Source organism: Leopardus geoffroyi, chromosome C1 (assembly GCF_018350155.1).
Source record: "Leopardus geoffroyi isolate Oge1 chromosome C1, O.geoffroyi_Oge1_pat1.0, whole genome shotgun sequence".
Taxonomy (NCBI): Eukaryota; Metazoa; Chordata; class Mammalia; order Carnivora; family Felidae; genus Leopardus; species Leopardus geoffroyi.
The window spans coordinates 149,521,250-149,538,352 of NC_059328.1; the positions used below are offsets into that span (position 1 = coordinate 149,521,250).

The window sequence follows — 17,103 nt, forward strand, 5'->3', positions numbered from 1 at the left end:
ATACCATTTACATTCTGAGAAAAATACAGAATATTTCTGGGCATTAGATCCAGGATACATTTTTTATTATTTGAAAAATCTTGTTTTTATAGTAGAGTTTTCATAATTTATTTATATATTATTTTCTTGGTGTTCTGTTCACCTTTAGGAAAGGACATAGGTTTCTCAGGAGTTTGAAATATTAAATCAATATTTAATTTAATATTAAATATTAAAACAAAATGTAAGAATTTTGTTCTTTAGTTTTTTCTAACACAAGTATTTATATACAGTTACATAGTAGATTTAATCTGTATCAGATTGATTACCTAGCAAAGTATAATTACAGTATAAAGTAGAGGGACATGTGAGTAGAAAGGAACAAAGAACTATGAAAAACCTACATAGTAGAAAAATGTATGCTTGTGAGGAATGAATTGAATTCGGAATAAATTTAGTAGACTGAATACAAGCATTTTGTTGTTCCGTTACAACCGTTTTTTGTTTTTTTTGTTTTTTGTTTTTTTTTTTTACTGATAGTCTACATCAGCATCAGCATCACCATTTCAGTCTACTTGGTATAGTGAATCTGAGATAACTCAGGGAGCACGCTCAAGATCACAAAACCAGCAACGGGATCATGATTCAAAAAGACCTAAACTTTCCTGTACAAACTGTACATCTACCTCTGCTGGGAGAAATATTGGACATGGTTTAAATGCTGTATCAGGTAAGAGTTAAATTTGTGTAAGGGTTATTATATATGCACTATGGACTAAAGCCCTTTTACCAAAACTTAGTGTTATTAAACAAGTTCTGCATGCAAGAGTGGGTCAGAAATGTAGTGGAGATTTCAAAATCTTATTAGTGCTGAAACTAAAATTAACTCAGTTTGGATTTTCTTTCTAAATTTGATACAAATTTCCTGTACAAACAAGATTAACATATTTTGGTTAATTAGAATAGCTGATCTGTTTGGTAATCAAATTGGTAAAAAATGACATGTATTTTGCTGGTTATTGTATAGGAGGTCACTTTTTTTTTTTTTTTAAATTGTTATACTAGGGAAGCCAAATGTACTGATACGTTAACATTCCCTAACCTAAGCGTATCTTTTATAAATGGTGAATATTGTGTTATATACTTATATTGAGAAAAAATAGAAATTCTTTAAACAAAAATAGTTGATGGTATTCTATTTGGAGTTCTATATATAAGGAATCTGAAAGCGATGATTCAATTCTAGACCTCTGTATGGCATTGGACAAGTCACTTAACCATTCTGGGATTTAGATGACTTATCCATAAAGTTCCATGCATGGTATTTTGTACTCCCAGACATACATTTATTGCACAAATTGAAAACATCTTTTCTTTTCCTTGAGGGGGCAGAGGAGGCTCCCTCCTCACTTAGATTCCTCTTCAAATGAAACACTAGGAAATGCCTGAAATAGTTTTAAGGTGAGACAGAGTTTGTGATGGCACAATTGGAGATAAAATTCTTAAAATGCATTTGTATTATCATTTGAATTAGTGTAAGCGATTCCTTTCTATTTTGATAGGCAGGACCGCCTGGGGAAAGACACTGCCCATCTGAAGAATATTAAGAGTAGTGTGATGGGTAAGAGCAGACTGTCCTTAACATTGTAGACAAACACCATTGTGCACAGATACTTTTGGTCTCTTCTACTCTGTGAAGGCATAGCATTAAATACCCTGGGCCATTTCCCTTAATGAGGAGGAATCAATAAGGCTATTGGGACTAGGAAAGGAAGAACCAAAATTTCAAGGTAAATAGTTAGGGGGGAAAATTATCAGACTTATTTTTAATTTATTTTGTTAGATATGATTTCATTTAAAAATTTAGATTATGATTGCAACAGTACATTAATTTTTACAATAAGTGAAGCAAGTGTGATGGCAATGATAATATTTCTGATAAAATATCTTCAGTGGTTATAGTAAAACATCTTCCATTTTGACATGGCTTGATTTTAATTTTGGCTGTTCTCCAATATCAGTTTCATTGACTTTTCAGGAAATTCTGCATCTTTGACCAGCTTTGCATTTTGTTCTGTAATTGTTTTACATCAAGCTCACATGGTATGGTCAGGTGTTCTAGAAGGTGACTGAGACATTGGCATCATGGATGGGTGGTAAATTGTAGTGTTAGAGAAGAATATTTGAGTAGGAAACAATTTTATAAGTGATGAGTTCATTAGTGAATAATTTTATGTTTTGCTGAATTTTGCTTCTGATTGCAACTATGTAACAAATCATGATAACCTCCCTGTATAATACCACAGAATTGTCATCAGAAATCTTGAAAGCATTTTCTGAATTAAAATTTCTTCCATTATTTTAAGAATCTTCTTGGAGGCATAATCAAGTTCCTAGATCTTCATCAATGGTACTTGGATCATTTGGAACTGACTTGATGAGAGAGAGAAGAGATTTAGAGAGAAGAACAGATTCTTCCATTAGTAATCTTATGGATTATAGCCACCGAAGTGGTGATTTCACAAATTCATCATGTATGTATAAATTGTATTATTATGTATAGCTTAATAATGTTACATTTTCCTCTGTGTATGTATTATTAAAATGACAGTAGAAACGAATACATGAAGTGCATCTTACGGAGATTTCAAAATAGCTTAGTATGTTTTTATACTGTATACTAGCTTATTTGTTTTTATACTTTAAAAAATAAAAAGCTTAAAATAGATGTACAGTCGTATCTGGATTTTGCCTGCTTATAATTTTCTAAAAATATATGTTGGGGCACCTAGGTGGCTTAGTCAGTTAAGTTTCCCACTCTTGGTTTCAGCTCAGGTCATGATCTCATGGTTCGTAAGATCAAGCCCTGCATTGGGCTCTGTGCGGTCAGTTTGGAGCCTGCTTGGGATTCTCTCTCCTCTCTGACCCTCCCCCACTTTTTCTCTCTCAAAATAAATAAATATTGAAAAATACTTTATTAAAAACTATGTTGTTAAGTATACTAAATAATTTTAGCATACCCCAATATCATTTGCGTTATACAGTTGACCCTTGAACAATGCAGGGGTGAGGGCACTGGCCCCTATCTGCCCCTTCCTCCGGTGCAGTTGAAAATCTATGTATATATAACTTTTGACTCCCCTAAAACTTTACTACTCATACCCTACTGCTGACTGGAAGCCTTACCAAAAACGTAAGCAGTTAGTTAACATATACCTGTATGTGTTACATAATGAATTCTTATAATAAAGTAAGCTAGAGAAAATAAATTATGTCATTAAAAAAATCATAAGGGGTGCCTGGGTGGCTCAGTTGTTTAAGTGTCTGACTTCGGCTCAGGTCATGATCTCGCAGTTGGTGAGTTCGAGCCCTGCATCGGGCACTGTGCTGACAGCTTGGAGCCTGGAGCCTGCTTCGAATTCTGTGTCTGTCTGTCTGTCTGTCTGTCTGTCTGTCTCTCTCTCTGTCTGCCCCTACCCGCCCTCCCCAAAATAAATAAACATTAAAAATGTTAAAAAAGAAAAGAAAAAATCGTAAGAGAAATACATATATAATGCCTACTGTATTTACCAGAAAAATCTGTGGATAAGTGGACCTATGCAGATCGAATCCATGTTGTTCAGGGATTAACTGTATAGTGTAATAACTACTTAATGGTAAATTTCTGACCTAACTAAAGCTTGAAATCAACATTTTAAGGCATAATTTAGAATTACTTTTGTTTAACATGAATGTGCCTTTATTCATTCAGTTGAAATAAAGACCCACACTATTTCTGTCAGTGTATTAAGGTTTTCAAAATTAAATGTCATAAAATAGTAATACTAAAAAACAAAAAGTGCTATTGAAGTTGACAGATCTAGCAGGCAGAAGTGGAGTTTGATTTACATAGAAGAAAATACATTTGTTTGGGGCACCTACGTGGCTCAGTCAGTTAAGCGTCTGACTTGATTTTGGTTCAGGTTATGATATCAGGGTTCTTGAGATTGAGTGCCTGTGTTGGGTTTTGTGTGGACAGCACAGAACCTGCTTGAGGCTCTCTGTCTGTCTCCTTCTCTCTCTGCCCCTCCCCCGCTTGTGTTTTCTCTCTCAAAATAAACTAAAAAAAAAAAATTGTTTTAGGTAATCTCTTCACCCATCCTGGAGCTCAAACTCACAACCCCATCAACTGAGCAAGCCAGGCACACCCTGTGTAGGTTATTTTAAATAAAGTTATTGGGGCAGTCTTTGCCTTGACCAATGACCAATGAAGACCTCTTTTTATTTGTTTGGTTTTAGGTGTATGAGCTCTAGTATATAGTATCAGTGGCGTCTAGGTTTGAACGTCTAAAAGTATAGGGTAGAATAGATTTAGCCACTAACAGTTTATCCCTTCACGAAGGTCCATGTGTTAGCACAGTAGCAATCTCACTCTTTAAGCTAAGTGTGTGGATGAAAATTCTTTATAAAGGAATGCTGTAGTATTTCTCATCCCATTTTAAGGTGTAGAACCACCAGTAGTGGGCTCTATTCTGACTCCTAGCTTCTAGCAAGTGTTGAAAAGTAGAGTTATGTCTGATAAGTAACAGAGATAAGAACTTGAAAGAAAAAAGATTGGAGGAATTTTTAGCTGTCAACCAAGGTTTGCCGTAAAATTTTAAAGATGATAGTATTTGTATGAAATAACTTTTATACTTGCAGTGTAGGAAGAATCTCCAAAACACTGTCTTCCTAGGATTGTTTTGCCATTATTTATTGTAAGAGTCCTTTACAGTGAATTATTTGGCTCATTGAAAATTTCTTATCCATTTAGAGGCACCTGGGTGGCTCAGTCGGTTAAGCATTCGACTTTGGCTCAGATCAAGATCTCATGGTTTGTGAATTTGAGCTCCACATCATTCTCTCCGCTGTCAGCGCAGAGTCCACTTTGGATCCTCTGTCTCCCTCTCTCTCCCACACACACTCGCTCTCAAAAATACCCCCCCCACACACACACGCGCGCGCTCTCTCAAAAATATTTAAAAATAAAATAAAATTCCTTATCCATTTAGATGTTAGATATTTACCATATCAATTTCTGATTAACAAATTCAGACTGTTATACCTTCATTAATTTAGTAGATTTAGATGTTTGTCTCATTAGCCATGATACATTTCTTTCTTTTCAGTTTGCAGTGTTAACTTAGTATAAAAAGAGAAATACATTTATGTTTTTTTCTGTAATAGTAGTTAAGCTGTGTATTCATAATAATAGCAGTATTGGTTTGAATCCAGTGTTTCATTTTGCAAATATTAGTTAATAATTCTAAATTTAATACTCAAGATATTTCATGTAATTGGTTATCTTTCTTTTCTTTCAAAAATAGATATTCAAGACAGAGTTCCTTCTTCATATTCACAGGGAGCAAGACCAAAAGATAACTCAGTGAGCACTTTACAGTTGAATACATCATCCACAAACCACCAGATGCCTTCTGAACATCAGACTGTACCATGTTCTAGGGACTCTAATAGAAATTCTCTACGGTCAAATTTTTCTCCAAAAGAATTGGAATCTCCCCAAAGCAGTACACAGCCTGGATTTTCTTATCTTTCAAATAGAGATGAAGCCTCAACCATAAGCAGTTCAGATAGGGTTGGTTCATCTCAAAGATCATTTCAAGAATCTTCTGACAACGAAGGTAGACGTTCAACCAGAAGATTGCTGTCACGTATAGCTTCTAGTATGTCATCTACCTTCTTTCCCCGAAGATCTAGTCAGGATTCCTTGAATACAAGATCATTGAGTTCTGAAAATTCCTATGTTTCTCCAAGAATCTTGACAGCTTCACAGTCTCGTAGCAATGCAGCGTCAGCTTCTGATGTTCCCGATAGTAGGGCATCTGAAGCTTCTCAGGGATTTCGATTTCTTAGGCGAAGATGGGGTTTGTCATCTCTTAGCCAAAATCATAGCTCTGAGCCTGATTCAGAAAATTTTAACCAAGAATCTGAAGGTAGAAATACAGGACCATGGTTATCTTCCTCACTTAGAAATAGATGCACACCTTTGTTCTCTAGAAGGAGACGAGAGGGACGAGATGAATCTTCAAGGATACCTACCTCTGATATACCATCTAGATCTCATCATATTTTTAGAAGAGAATCAAATGAAGTGGTTCACCTTGAAGCACAGAGTGATCCCCTTGGGGCTACTGCCAACAGATCACAAGCATCTGCAGCATCGAGTAGTGCTGCTACGGGTGCCTCCACATCAGATTCAGCTCACAGTGGAAGAAATACAGGAATAACAGGGATCCTTCCTGGTTCTTTATTTCGATTCGCAGTCCCCCCAGCACTTGGAAATAATTTGACCGACAATGTCATGATCACTGTAGATATTATTCCTTCAGGTTGGAGTTCATCTGATGGAAAAAGTGATAAAACTAAAAGTGCACCTTCAAGAGACCCAGAAAAACTGCAGAAAATAAAAGAGAGGTAAATTTGAATACCTGTCATAAGTCTGTAAAGCAAGAGCAGATTAGAGGAAGAAATCTTTTTTTATTTTTGAAGGGAGAAAGCATGCAAGTGGGGAAGGGGCAGAGAGAGAGAGGGACAGAATCTGAAGGGGGCTCGGCAGTGAGCCTGATGTGGGACTCAAAGTCGTGAACTGTGAGATCATGACCTGAGCTGAAGTCAGATGCTCAACCTAGTGAACCACCCAGGTGCCCCAGGAATCTTTATTTCTAAAATGGCTTCTCATAACAAGAAACATACCGGAAATTTCTTTCCTTAAGATTTATACCCACTAAGATGTTAAATTCTCAGAGGTAAAGTGGATGAGAATTAATAATGAAGATAGGCACTGGGGGTGTAGATTGCATGAAGAAATAGTCTGAAGATTATTTTTAACCAGCTTTCAATACAGCTTTTTGCATAAAAAGGCAATCTTAATGTCTCACCCCGTTCCTTGGTAGACCATTGCTAAGTAGAATTGATAAAGGGACCCCAGTGGTTTATAAATTATCAAAACTATCTGTCTTACCCTTTAGTAAGATTTATTTACCATTTATTTGTATATCTCATCTCAGACTCTTCTGGAATGAGATAAAATAAAATCATTTGCACAAATTTTGTTTTTGACGTGTACATGTACACAGAATATTCTTTGTGTATTGATTTGACAGAAATAGTAGTTTAAATTTAGGACTTAGAATCTTTTTATGCAGATACAATCTTTGTACAGTTGATTATTTAAAAATTTCTGGTAAGAGTGAAAAGATGAAAGATCAGAGATTTCAGTCCCAACTTGATTATTTTGTCATTTTAGTGTACTTAGTTTTTCCATTTATTAAAATAATTTTTATTGTAAAATGGATTAGGATAGTTCATGTAAAATATAGGAAGACAAGACTTAGGTAAAGCTAAGGTTGTGGGGTGTTTTAACTTGTTGCTTTTTCTTCATAAATAACTAATGTAATGGGATTGTTGGGAAGCATAGTTTTTACTATTTTAGATTTTTTTATTTTTTTAAGAAGAAATACATTAAAATGTAACTCTCTGGGGATAAAGAGAGTCTGGGTTGCTGGATATTAGGCTACTACATTCCCTTTTTTCCTTATGTAGGACAAATTGTAGCATGGGACTATTCTCTTCCCGCATTTGAAGTTTGCTATTTTTCCTTTCTTGAAAAAAGATGCCCTGGTAATCTTAGCTTTAATGTCATAGTAACTCCCTCTGATTATAAGCTGTCTGCTGATAAATGTAGTAACTATTATATTTCCTGTGTTCAAAGTTAGGTTAATTTGAGGGCAGTGGTTCAACAGAGGGCAAAGCATTAGTTTGGTAATTTCCAAAGAGAAACAAATTAAGCCAGCACCACCGTGTCTGGTTAGATTATAAAGCAGTATTTGTTGGTTATTTTGTCATAGAAATAGTGTGTGGGTATTCCTTCGTTATATATTTTTTGCTAATATGTGATTTCAAGACACTCCACAAGTAAATTAATACGAGTCTAAAAAATTAAAACTCTTAAGTAAAAATAATTGAAAGTATAAGCCAGAGAAAGTTAAATCTGAAGGTAAAACATAAATATTTATGCTTGAGGTTATATCTCTGGCTTAACCAGACCATGATAATCACCTAACAGTTGTGTATCTAATCCTCTTTCCATACATCTTTTTGCTGAATTCATTAGGAACCTGTATCATCCAGGTTATATTTTAGTAACAGTTTAGCATTCAGTTGTAATTTACTGAGTTACTTCTTTCATGCCAGCAGTGGACTAAGGCAATAAGCACTTTAACAAACATTAAATATTTGTAAAATATATATAAATGGCTATCATTCTGCATTTAAATTAAGCAGTACATGTGGGCCTGTTAGAGGACATAGGTTAATGAAAACTGCTTCACACTTTAAAAGCCTACTCTGTTGAAATGAGGATGATTAAATAAATAACATTGCTAGGGGTGGGGGAAATGAATAAAAGTCTTTGTTCTTTTACTGTGATTTAGCACAAAAAGTTTATCAGTTTAACCCTATGTGGTTCTGATAGCATGTAAGTGAAAAAACACAAGCCCATATTTAATTTTTTGAAGTTGTCCTTAATGTTTTTTTGGAGATGGGGGAGGAAAGTGCAAAGTATGTAAGTACATTACCTTTATACTGTTGGAACTGAAGTAGTCTACGATACTGTAGAAATTAAAATTTCTTGGGATATTTGTAAAGTGATTGTGAAAAATAAGGTGTGATACGAAATAAGTGTAATATCAAAGACAAAATCACTTAAAGCCTTTGAAGGTAAATAATAGGATATCCTGTTTCATTTACCTTTAAAACAGTTATTGTCATTTTCATTCTCATTGAATTCGTTTTTAATGGTGGTTGGAGTTTTTTATGGTTGTTTGCTTTTTTCCTACTTAGAACATGAATAGAAATAACAAAAATATTGTTTGAGATTATGTATGATTTGAAATGACCAACCAGGATAAGTTTTGATAGCTGTATTTACAAGATGCTCCTTCTTTTCTAGCCTCCTTTTAGAGGACTCTGAAGAAGAAGAAGGTGACTTATGTAGAATTTGTCAGATGGCAGCTGCATCATCATCTAACTTGCTGATAGAGCCGTGCAAATGCACAGGAAGCTTGCAGTATGTTCACCAAGATTGTATGAAAAAGTGGTTACAGGCCAAAATTAACTCTGGTAAGATTTGCCTTTTTGTGTGTTTTTGTTTTTGCAATCTTTCCAAGAGATGCACGTACATATACGTTTTAGTTACCAAATCTGATTATAATTTACTGATTGTCAAATTTATACTCTTATCAAAAGTATGGTAATTAATTTTTTAAGCAAAAGCATTAATGAACTTCATTAATCTTGCTTCAAAATTTAATGTATTGTACTGTGTTTTTTTTTTTTTTTTTAATATTACTTCTTTTGGGGCGCCTGGGTGTCTCAGTCGATGAAGTGTCTGACTTGGGCTCATGTCATGATCTCAGTTTGTGAGTTCGAGCCCTGTGTCCGGCTCTGTGCTGACAGCTTAGAGCCTGGAGCCTGCTTCAGATTCTGTGTTTCCCTCTCTCTCTCTGCCCCTCCCCCGCTCGCACGCACGCTCTCTCTCTCTCTCTCAAAAGTAAATAAACATAAATAAATAATTAATTTTTGAGAGAGAGAGTGCAAGCTGGAGAGGGGCAGAGGGAGAGGGAGACAGAGAATCAGAAGCAGGCTCTAGCCTCTGAGCTGTCAGTGCAGAGCCCGATGCAGAGCTCAAACTCAAAACCATGAAATCTTGACCTGAGCTGAAATCAAGAGTCAGACGCTTAACTGACTGAGCCACCTAGGCACCCCTCTTTTTTTAATGTTTATTTATTTATTTTGAGAGAGTGAAATTTAATTTTAAAGTTGAGAGAAATTTGTTAGACCATGAGTACCAGAGGACATAAGTAAAAATGACTCCTAAGGTGAGAAGGGTGGGAAATTAGATGAGATTAGTAAATGTGCACAATTTTAAAAAATTTGTTTAATTTATTTGTTTTGAGAGAGAGAGCAAGCAGGGGAGGGGCAGAGAGAGAGAGAGGGAGGGAGACACAGCATCCCAAGCAGGCCCTATGCTGTCAGCACAGAGCCCCACACGAACCGTGAGATCATGAGCTGATAAGAGCCAGATGCTTGACTGACTGAGCCACCCAGGCACACCAGTGTATGCTGTTGTATGAGATTGATGGTCTGATAATAGTTGGTGACAGGAAAATAATTTGTGAGGTAGGATGGCATTAATACTGGTTTTTTTTTTTTTTAACATTTATTTATTTTTGAGAGACAGAGCATGAGCAGGGGAGGGGCAGAGAGAGGGAGACACAGAATCAGAAGCAGGTTCTAGGCCTGAGCTGTCAGCACAGAGCCCAATGTGGGACTCAAATCCACAAAGATCATGACCTGAGGCGAAGTCGGACGCTCAACCAACTGAGTCACCCCGGTGCCCCATTAATACTGATTTTAATCATCATTTTGGAAGACTTGGGTAACCTGTTCAAGCTGGAGATTATGAGGCTCCTGGGAAAAATTTGTTTGTAGCTAGGTAGCCAAGGCCTCCTTTGGGGTAGGGAGGTTATGTTTTCTTTTAAACTAGCCTGATCCCAGTGCTGTGGGGGAAGACCCATCTCACCTGTTGCAGCTTCTTCTTAGCTGTAAGGTGGTATGATAGCTTCTTGGCTTTATCATGTCCTGGGCCATTATCAAGATTAAATGAATGTTCAGCATGGTAGCATTTGTTCTTGACACTTAGTAAGGGCCCAGCAATGTGTTAGCCATTACCAAAATGAGAAACAAGTTGACTCACCTTCTAATACCTTTGCAGTTAGACATTTAGTGTTGTGTAGGCAGGAAAACAGTTGATACAGTGTGTTAAGAACATTGTTAGGCCTAGATTGGAATAATGGCACTAAAACTTAACTGAAGGATCTTGAGTAAGTTTTTTTTAACATTGGTTCTCAACCTTGGCTGCTGATCAAAATTATCCCTTAGAGTTTTAAAAAACATTGATGCCTTAGATCTACTTTTGAATGTTCTTAAGTAGGTCTGCGATTGGGCCTCAGATCCATTATGAGTAACACTGAGTAATTCTTACCACATAAGGTTGTTGTGAAGGTCAAATGAGATGACATTTATAAATAGTTTCTCACAGTATTGGGCATGTGGTAAATACTCAATTAGAGGGTGTTACCAGGTTATTAATTAGCTTTCTAAGATATGATCAGATGAATGTAAAGATCTCAAGAACTGAACCTTCTTGATAAATTTTCACAAAGGCTTTCTCATACTTACGTAAAGACCCCATCTAGTAGAAGATACATTCTGGTAGAGATTGATTTTAAACATTTATTAAGCAGCTGCCACGTATGGACTGTTAAACTCTCAGGGTATGCGAAAATGAATAAAGCAAGTCTAGTACAAGTTGAGGCGAATGCAGTCAGGGCCTACTGAATGAGGTAGGGTCTTAATGGAAAGAGCCCTAGATTAAACATGTAGGGATAAATGGGCTTTCCCGAGCTGTATATGATCTACTGAACGTTGTTCTATAAGTCACTTAATTCCTAGAAGAAAAAACATGAAGCACTAAAACGTGAAAGAATTTGTACTAAATGATCTCAAAGGCCCGTATTTTATAATCACACTTCTCCTGCTTCTGAATCAGAGAATAGTTCTAAGAAATGTCTGATAAATGTAGGGCGCCTGGGTGGCTCAGTAGGTTAAGTGTCCAACTTTGGTTCAGGTCAGGATCTCACCATTCGTGAGTTCGAGCTCCACCTCAGGCTCTGTGCTGACAGCTCAGAGCCTGGAGCCTGTTTCAGATTCTGTTGTCTCCCTCTTTCTCTGTCTGTCTGTCTCTCTCTCTCTCTCAAAAATAAACATTAAAAATTTTAAAAACAAATGTCTGATAAATGTCTTTCACGTTCTTTGTTTTCCATCAGTCATAGAATGGACTTATCCTGAATTTAGTTCAGTGGTACAATATTAATTGTCTTTAATTCAGATATTCCAGATGCATTTTAATTTCAGTATCTCTATGTATGTTAGGCTCCTAAAACAGCAACAACAACTTGGTTTTAATCATATACTGGAAATATAGTTACTATTTTAATGTAATTTGACTACAGGACATTTTGAGACAACAGAGAACATACTACCTCAGAATAGCACTGACTTTCTGTTCAACTATTTTCAAAAGAAAATGCGTATAAATTACTGCTGTCTTAGACTTTATGCCAGATTTTACTGTTTAAGAGCTTTAAGAGCTTGAAGGCAGAGGTTGCTACTTTTCTTTTTCCTTCTAAATTTTGGCATATAACAGTCAACAAATGTTAATTGAATCTAAACTTCTACCCTGTTAATCACATGACTTCTCTACTTTTAGGATATGTGTGTGTGTGTGTGTGTATATATATATCTTTTTTTTTTTTTTAGGATATATATACATACATATATACACACACTTTTAGGATATATATATATATATGTATGTATGTATATGTATATTTTAATTTAAAGCTGTCTAAAAATAAGCATGGGGGGAAAATGGCTATATGTTTAATTAGACAAAATTACCAATGATTTAATTGGAGCCAGAAGCTTAGGAGTAACCAGTAACTGCATATTGGACAGAAAGAACTCTTTTTCCTTTTGTGATAAAATATATATAAAGTAAAATTTCCCTTTTGACCATTATTACATGTGTAATTCAGTGTCATTGAGTATGTTCAGAATGTTGTGTGACCACCACCACTATCTACTTCCAAAATTTTATTATCACCCCAAAACAAAAACTCTTCATCCATTAAGCAGCAGCTCCCACCTCCCCTTCTCCTGAATCCCTGGTAACTTATTTACTTTCATCCATGTTGTAGCATGTATCAAGACTTCGTTCCTTTTATGACTGAAGGGAGCTGTTTTTACCTAGACAAAGGTGGATTCCTTTTGTTCCTTCCTAGCTTACAGGGAATGCACATTTCTTAGAGGACAAAAGGTCTTAGGTATATATTGTCACATCAGAGATACTGGCCTGGATATAGGTAACTAGTTGTTTAGGATACTACATTATTTAACATTGTTTTCATGGCATCTTGCCAAGGTACTTAAATAAGAAGCGGGAAGTACAGATGATGTTCCATTGTCAGCTTCCCACCATCAAGGATGGGGTAGCATGCATTTCTGGAAGGAAAAAAACGGACACCTAAATAATGGATATAAGCTTAGGACCTGACAAGCACATTAGTGTTAACCAGTTGTTATTTTAGGAGACCTTACCAGTTTATGGCAGTAATGCAATCTTCCTTCCTTTCTCCCTTTTGATTCTCTATATTCTAAGCTTAAAACTTTACAAGGAATAGTATTTTGTGGAGACACAGCAAACTAAGTTTTCCTTTTAATTTTACCAGGTTCTTCATTAGAGGCTGTAACCACCTGTGAACTCTGTAAAGAGAAGTTGCAGCTTAACCTGGAGGATTTTGATATTCATGAACTACATAGAGCTCATGCAAATGAACAAGTTAGTATATTTTGCCTAATTTGGTAAGTGTCTGTTCTATGCTTAAAGGACAACTCTTGAAGAAAAGATTAAATCATGGTCAGAAAACCTGCATTAAAATAATAATAATAATGTTTTTAATATAATTCTGTTACCACATTAGGTATTATATGATTCTACAATTTTTCATTTTCCCCCTAACTTTTTAAGGCACAAGGCACATAACAAAGTCACAAATTTTAAGTGTAAGGTAAAATTCATCATATGCTTCCTAAATAAACCTAAAAATAAGGAAAGCTTAGGAAATGGGTCCCAAAGTAGGCATGCCAACCTTCTCTCTCCAGAGCTGTCTCAATTTTGAATGCCTCTGAGTACTGGAAAATAATTGAAACACCAAACCCCAGATCTGCATCCTGTTTTTTTTTTTATGTTAGGAATAATTTTTTATGTGCCTATATGATCCCCTGTTCTTCCTCATGTCTCATTCCCTCTACCCTCCCCATTCCGCTTCCATCTATATGTTGAACGAGTTATCTTATGTGAAATAATTTATTCCAAGTTCACATTGTTTTTCTTTCCTTTAGTATTTGTATCACTACAAATACATAATGTCAGGATTTCTCTGATGATACTAAAATTTTATTTCATATATTATCCTCTCATGTCTCAGATTTTTTTGGTATGTATTGATCTCTCCTTCCCTTCTCCCCCCATTGATTGGATCACTAATTTTTCTTGAAACTTAGAGCTCAGTATTTTTTCCTTTTTAAAGGAAAATTCAGGTGGGAGATGTTGAAAGATTATGAGGATAACTCTAGGGCCATACTATCCAAGTGTGCTTATTAGCATATTTGTGATAAAAAGAGAGGTGATGGTGACAGAATGCATGAATGCTTGAAAAACACCTTTTAAATGAAGTGTTTGGACACGTTTCTCCCTTTTTTATTAAAGTGAAGTTTATGTAATGTAACCATTTTAAGGTGAACAGTTTATTGGTACTAGTACACTTGAGCACTGCACAACCATTACCTCTCTCTAGTTCCAGGACATTTTCATCTCTTCAAAAGAAAATCCTGTACCCATTAAGTAGTGGATCCCTATTTCCCCCTTCTCCCATGCCCTGGCAACCACCAATCTGTGTTCTATTTGACTTTGTCTATTCTGGATATCTCATATAAATTGAAACATGCAATATATGATCTTTTGTGGACACTCTTTTTAAATGTGCGAATATAGATACCCTTTGAAAATCTGATTAAAACCAAGGAACACTCTTTACAAAATATACATAGACACAAAATCTGCATATAATTTAAGGGACTCCCAGATCTCTTGAAGCTAATTGCCTAGATCCAGGTTAAGAATCACTGATCTAAGGAATGAAAAAATTAGTTGATATAGTACAGATGCTACTCTAATACTAGTTATTGTTTTATTCCTTAATGAAGCCAGTTGTCCAAAAGGAGTACCACTTTCAATAAGGAATTGTCTTAAATTCTTAAGGAGTCTCTCTCTAGACAGCTAGAGTTTTAAGTTTTTAAGTTTTGGGTTTTTTTAAGTTTTTTTTTAACGTTTATTTTTGAGACAGAGACAGAGCATGAACGGGGGAGGGTCAGAGAGACAGAGACACAGAATCTGAAACAGGCTCCAGGCTCTGAGCTGTCAGCACAAAGCCCGACGCGGGGCTTGAACTCACGGACTGCGAGATCATGACCTGAGCTGAGGCCGCTTAACTGACTGAGCACCCAGGCGCCCCCTTAAATTTTTTTTAAATGTTTTATTATTTATTTTTGAGAGAGGGAGAGACACAGCGCAAGTGGAGGAGGGGCAGGGAGAGAGGGAGACAGAATCCAAAACAGACTCCAGGCTCTAGGGTGTCAGCACAGAGCCCAACAAGGGGCTCAAACTCACAAGCCGTGAGATCGTGACTTGAGCTGAAGTGATGTGCTTAACCAACTGAGCCACCCAGGCGCCCCTAGACAGTGGTATTTTAAAGAACAAGAGGAAATAGTATGGAAAGATGCAAAGAAATTTTTATTTTTTTCCTCAAAATCAGAGTAGGTTTCAAAGAATGGTTTTTTCCTTCCATTCTTTCTGTAGGTACTCCATCATGTCTCTTGAAGGTGGTTCTTTGGGTTTTCAGTACAGCCAAGAGTATTTTTCTTGTTCTTCAAGGATTTTAATGACCCACCTCTTCAATAATTGAGAGGCATTGAGAAATATTAGGTGGAAAATGACAGTCTTGATGAAGCTTTCTGGCTTTAACATCTTTGTTCTTAGTGAATCATGGATTTTAGTGGTCTGACAGATACCCTCATTTTAAATGATTAGTTTATAATACATTTTAATCTGGATGCATGATTTTCTTTTCAGTTAAAAACAAACAAAGTTAATGAAGTGAAGCATTTAGAGAAACTTTTAATTTCAAATTTGTTGAGTATTCTGAAGAATCTATAACCAGTTACTTGCTGAAGTTGCTACTAAGAACATAGATTTCTTAAGTTATCAAAATATGATACAATTTAGAGATCACTGTGTAACAGTTACAGAAGAGATTAGATTTTTTAATAGCACTATATTCATGATTTGTTTTCTTAGCTTCAAAACCAACAGAACAGCATTGAACCAAAGATCTATTTTTACCCATTGCAAATTTCTATGTGAATGATATGAGGAAGTTACTTTACTACCTTTTTTTTTAGTTCATTTTTATATTTAGTGTTGCCTTTAAGTTAATTAAATTACATGAACAACCTGTCAGAATAGGATTTTAGTCACATAATGTATTGATTTTTGCTGTAGATGAAATGGTAATTTTTAAGCAAATAGTTATAGCTATCTGTGTAATGAAATCAGTTTTCAGCTTTATGTAGAACCAGAGCATTCATTCCACCATCAAATGATTTTTCCCACTTTTATATAAATCATTACATAAAGGAAGACTATATGAGAATGAAAAGGTTAGTCACACACCTATTTGAATACATTATATGGCAATTAGTGAACTTTTATGAAACTATGAAAGACAGCTCTTTCTTTTTCAATAATTGGCATTATACTCTTCCTAGGAGCTGGATGTGAATACATTTCCTCTAGTTTATCAGTATGCTATAAGTATCAATCTCAATTCTACTAATTTTTCATTCTTCATTTTTTTTTTTCTCGTTTGCTTTCCTGTTGAAGGCTGAGTATGAGTTTATCAGCTCTGGTCTCTACCTAGTTGTGTTATTGCACTTGTGCGAACAAAGCTTTTCTGATATGATGGGAAATACAAATGAACCAAGCACACGTGTCCGAGTAAGTAATATTGGAGTTGGGGGAGCAGGGAGGGTGTGATGCAGCAAGTGTTCGCTTTGGAAAGCAGATTGTCTTACATGTTTACATTTTGTTTTCTTTAGGGAGCTCTTATATTAAAATGTGCCTTGAAAATAAAGATAATGTAGATTTAATAGGAATTGCTTTCTTCCTTCTTTATCAAGCAGGCTAATTTTTTCGAAAAGCTATTTCTAAAGAAGTAATTTTCTAGCTCTTGAAGGTAATTGGAATATATTTTAGTGAAAAACAGGGATGGAATTGAAAATACCTAGGGAAAATGCTCTTTTTCATTTGGGAGGGAAAAAAACAACTCATTATTAAATTGAACT

General features: G+C 35.6%; 1 protein-coding gene across 10 annotated transcripts in view; it reads left to right on the plus strand.

Moving 5' to 3' along the window:
• MARCHF7 (membrane associated ring-CH-type finger 7) overlaps positions 1-17,103 on the plus strand; it is a 59,101-nt gene that overhangs the window by 36,890 nt on the left and 5,108 nt on the right. For 7 of the 10 annotated variants that reach the window (XR_006712899.1, XR_006712900.1, XR_006712901.1 and 4 more), the window contains 6 exons: positions 520-709; positions 2,346-2,513; positions 5,325-6,432; positions 8,969-9,138; positions 13,371-13,480; positions 16,643-16,756. Coding sequence is in view for 3 of the 10 variants with exons in the window: in XM_045479959.1 (XP_045335915.1) it covers positions 520-709; positions 2,346-2,513; positions 5,325-6,432; positions 8,969-9,138; positions 13,371-13,480; positions 16,643-16,756 (1,860 nt within the window). In the remaining 7 variants the exon portion in view is untranslated. The other 3 variants (XR_006712903.1, XR_006712902.1, XR_006712904.1) reach the window with 3 other exon arrangements.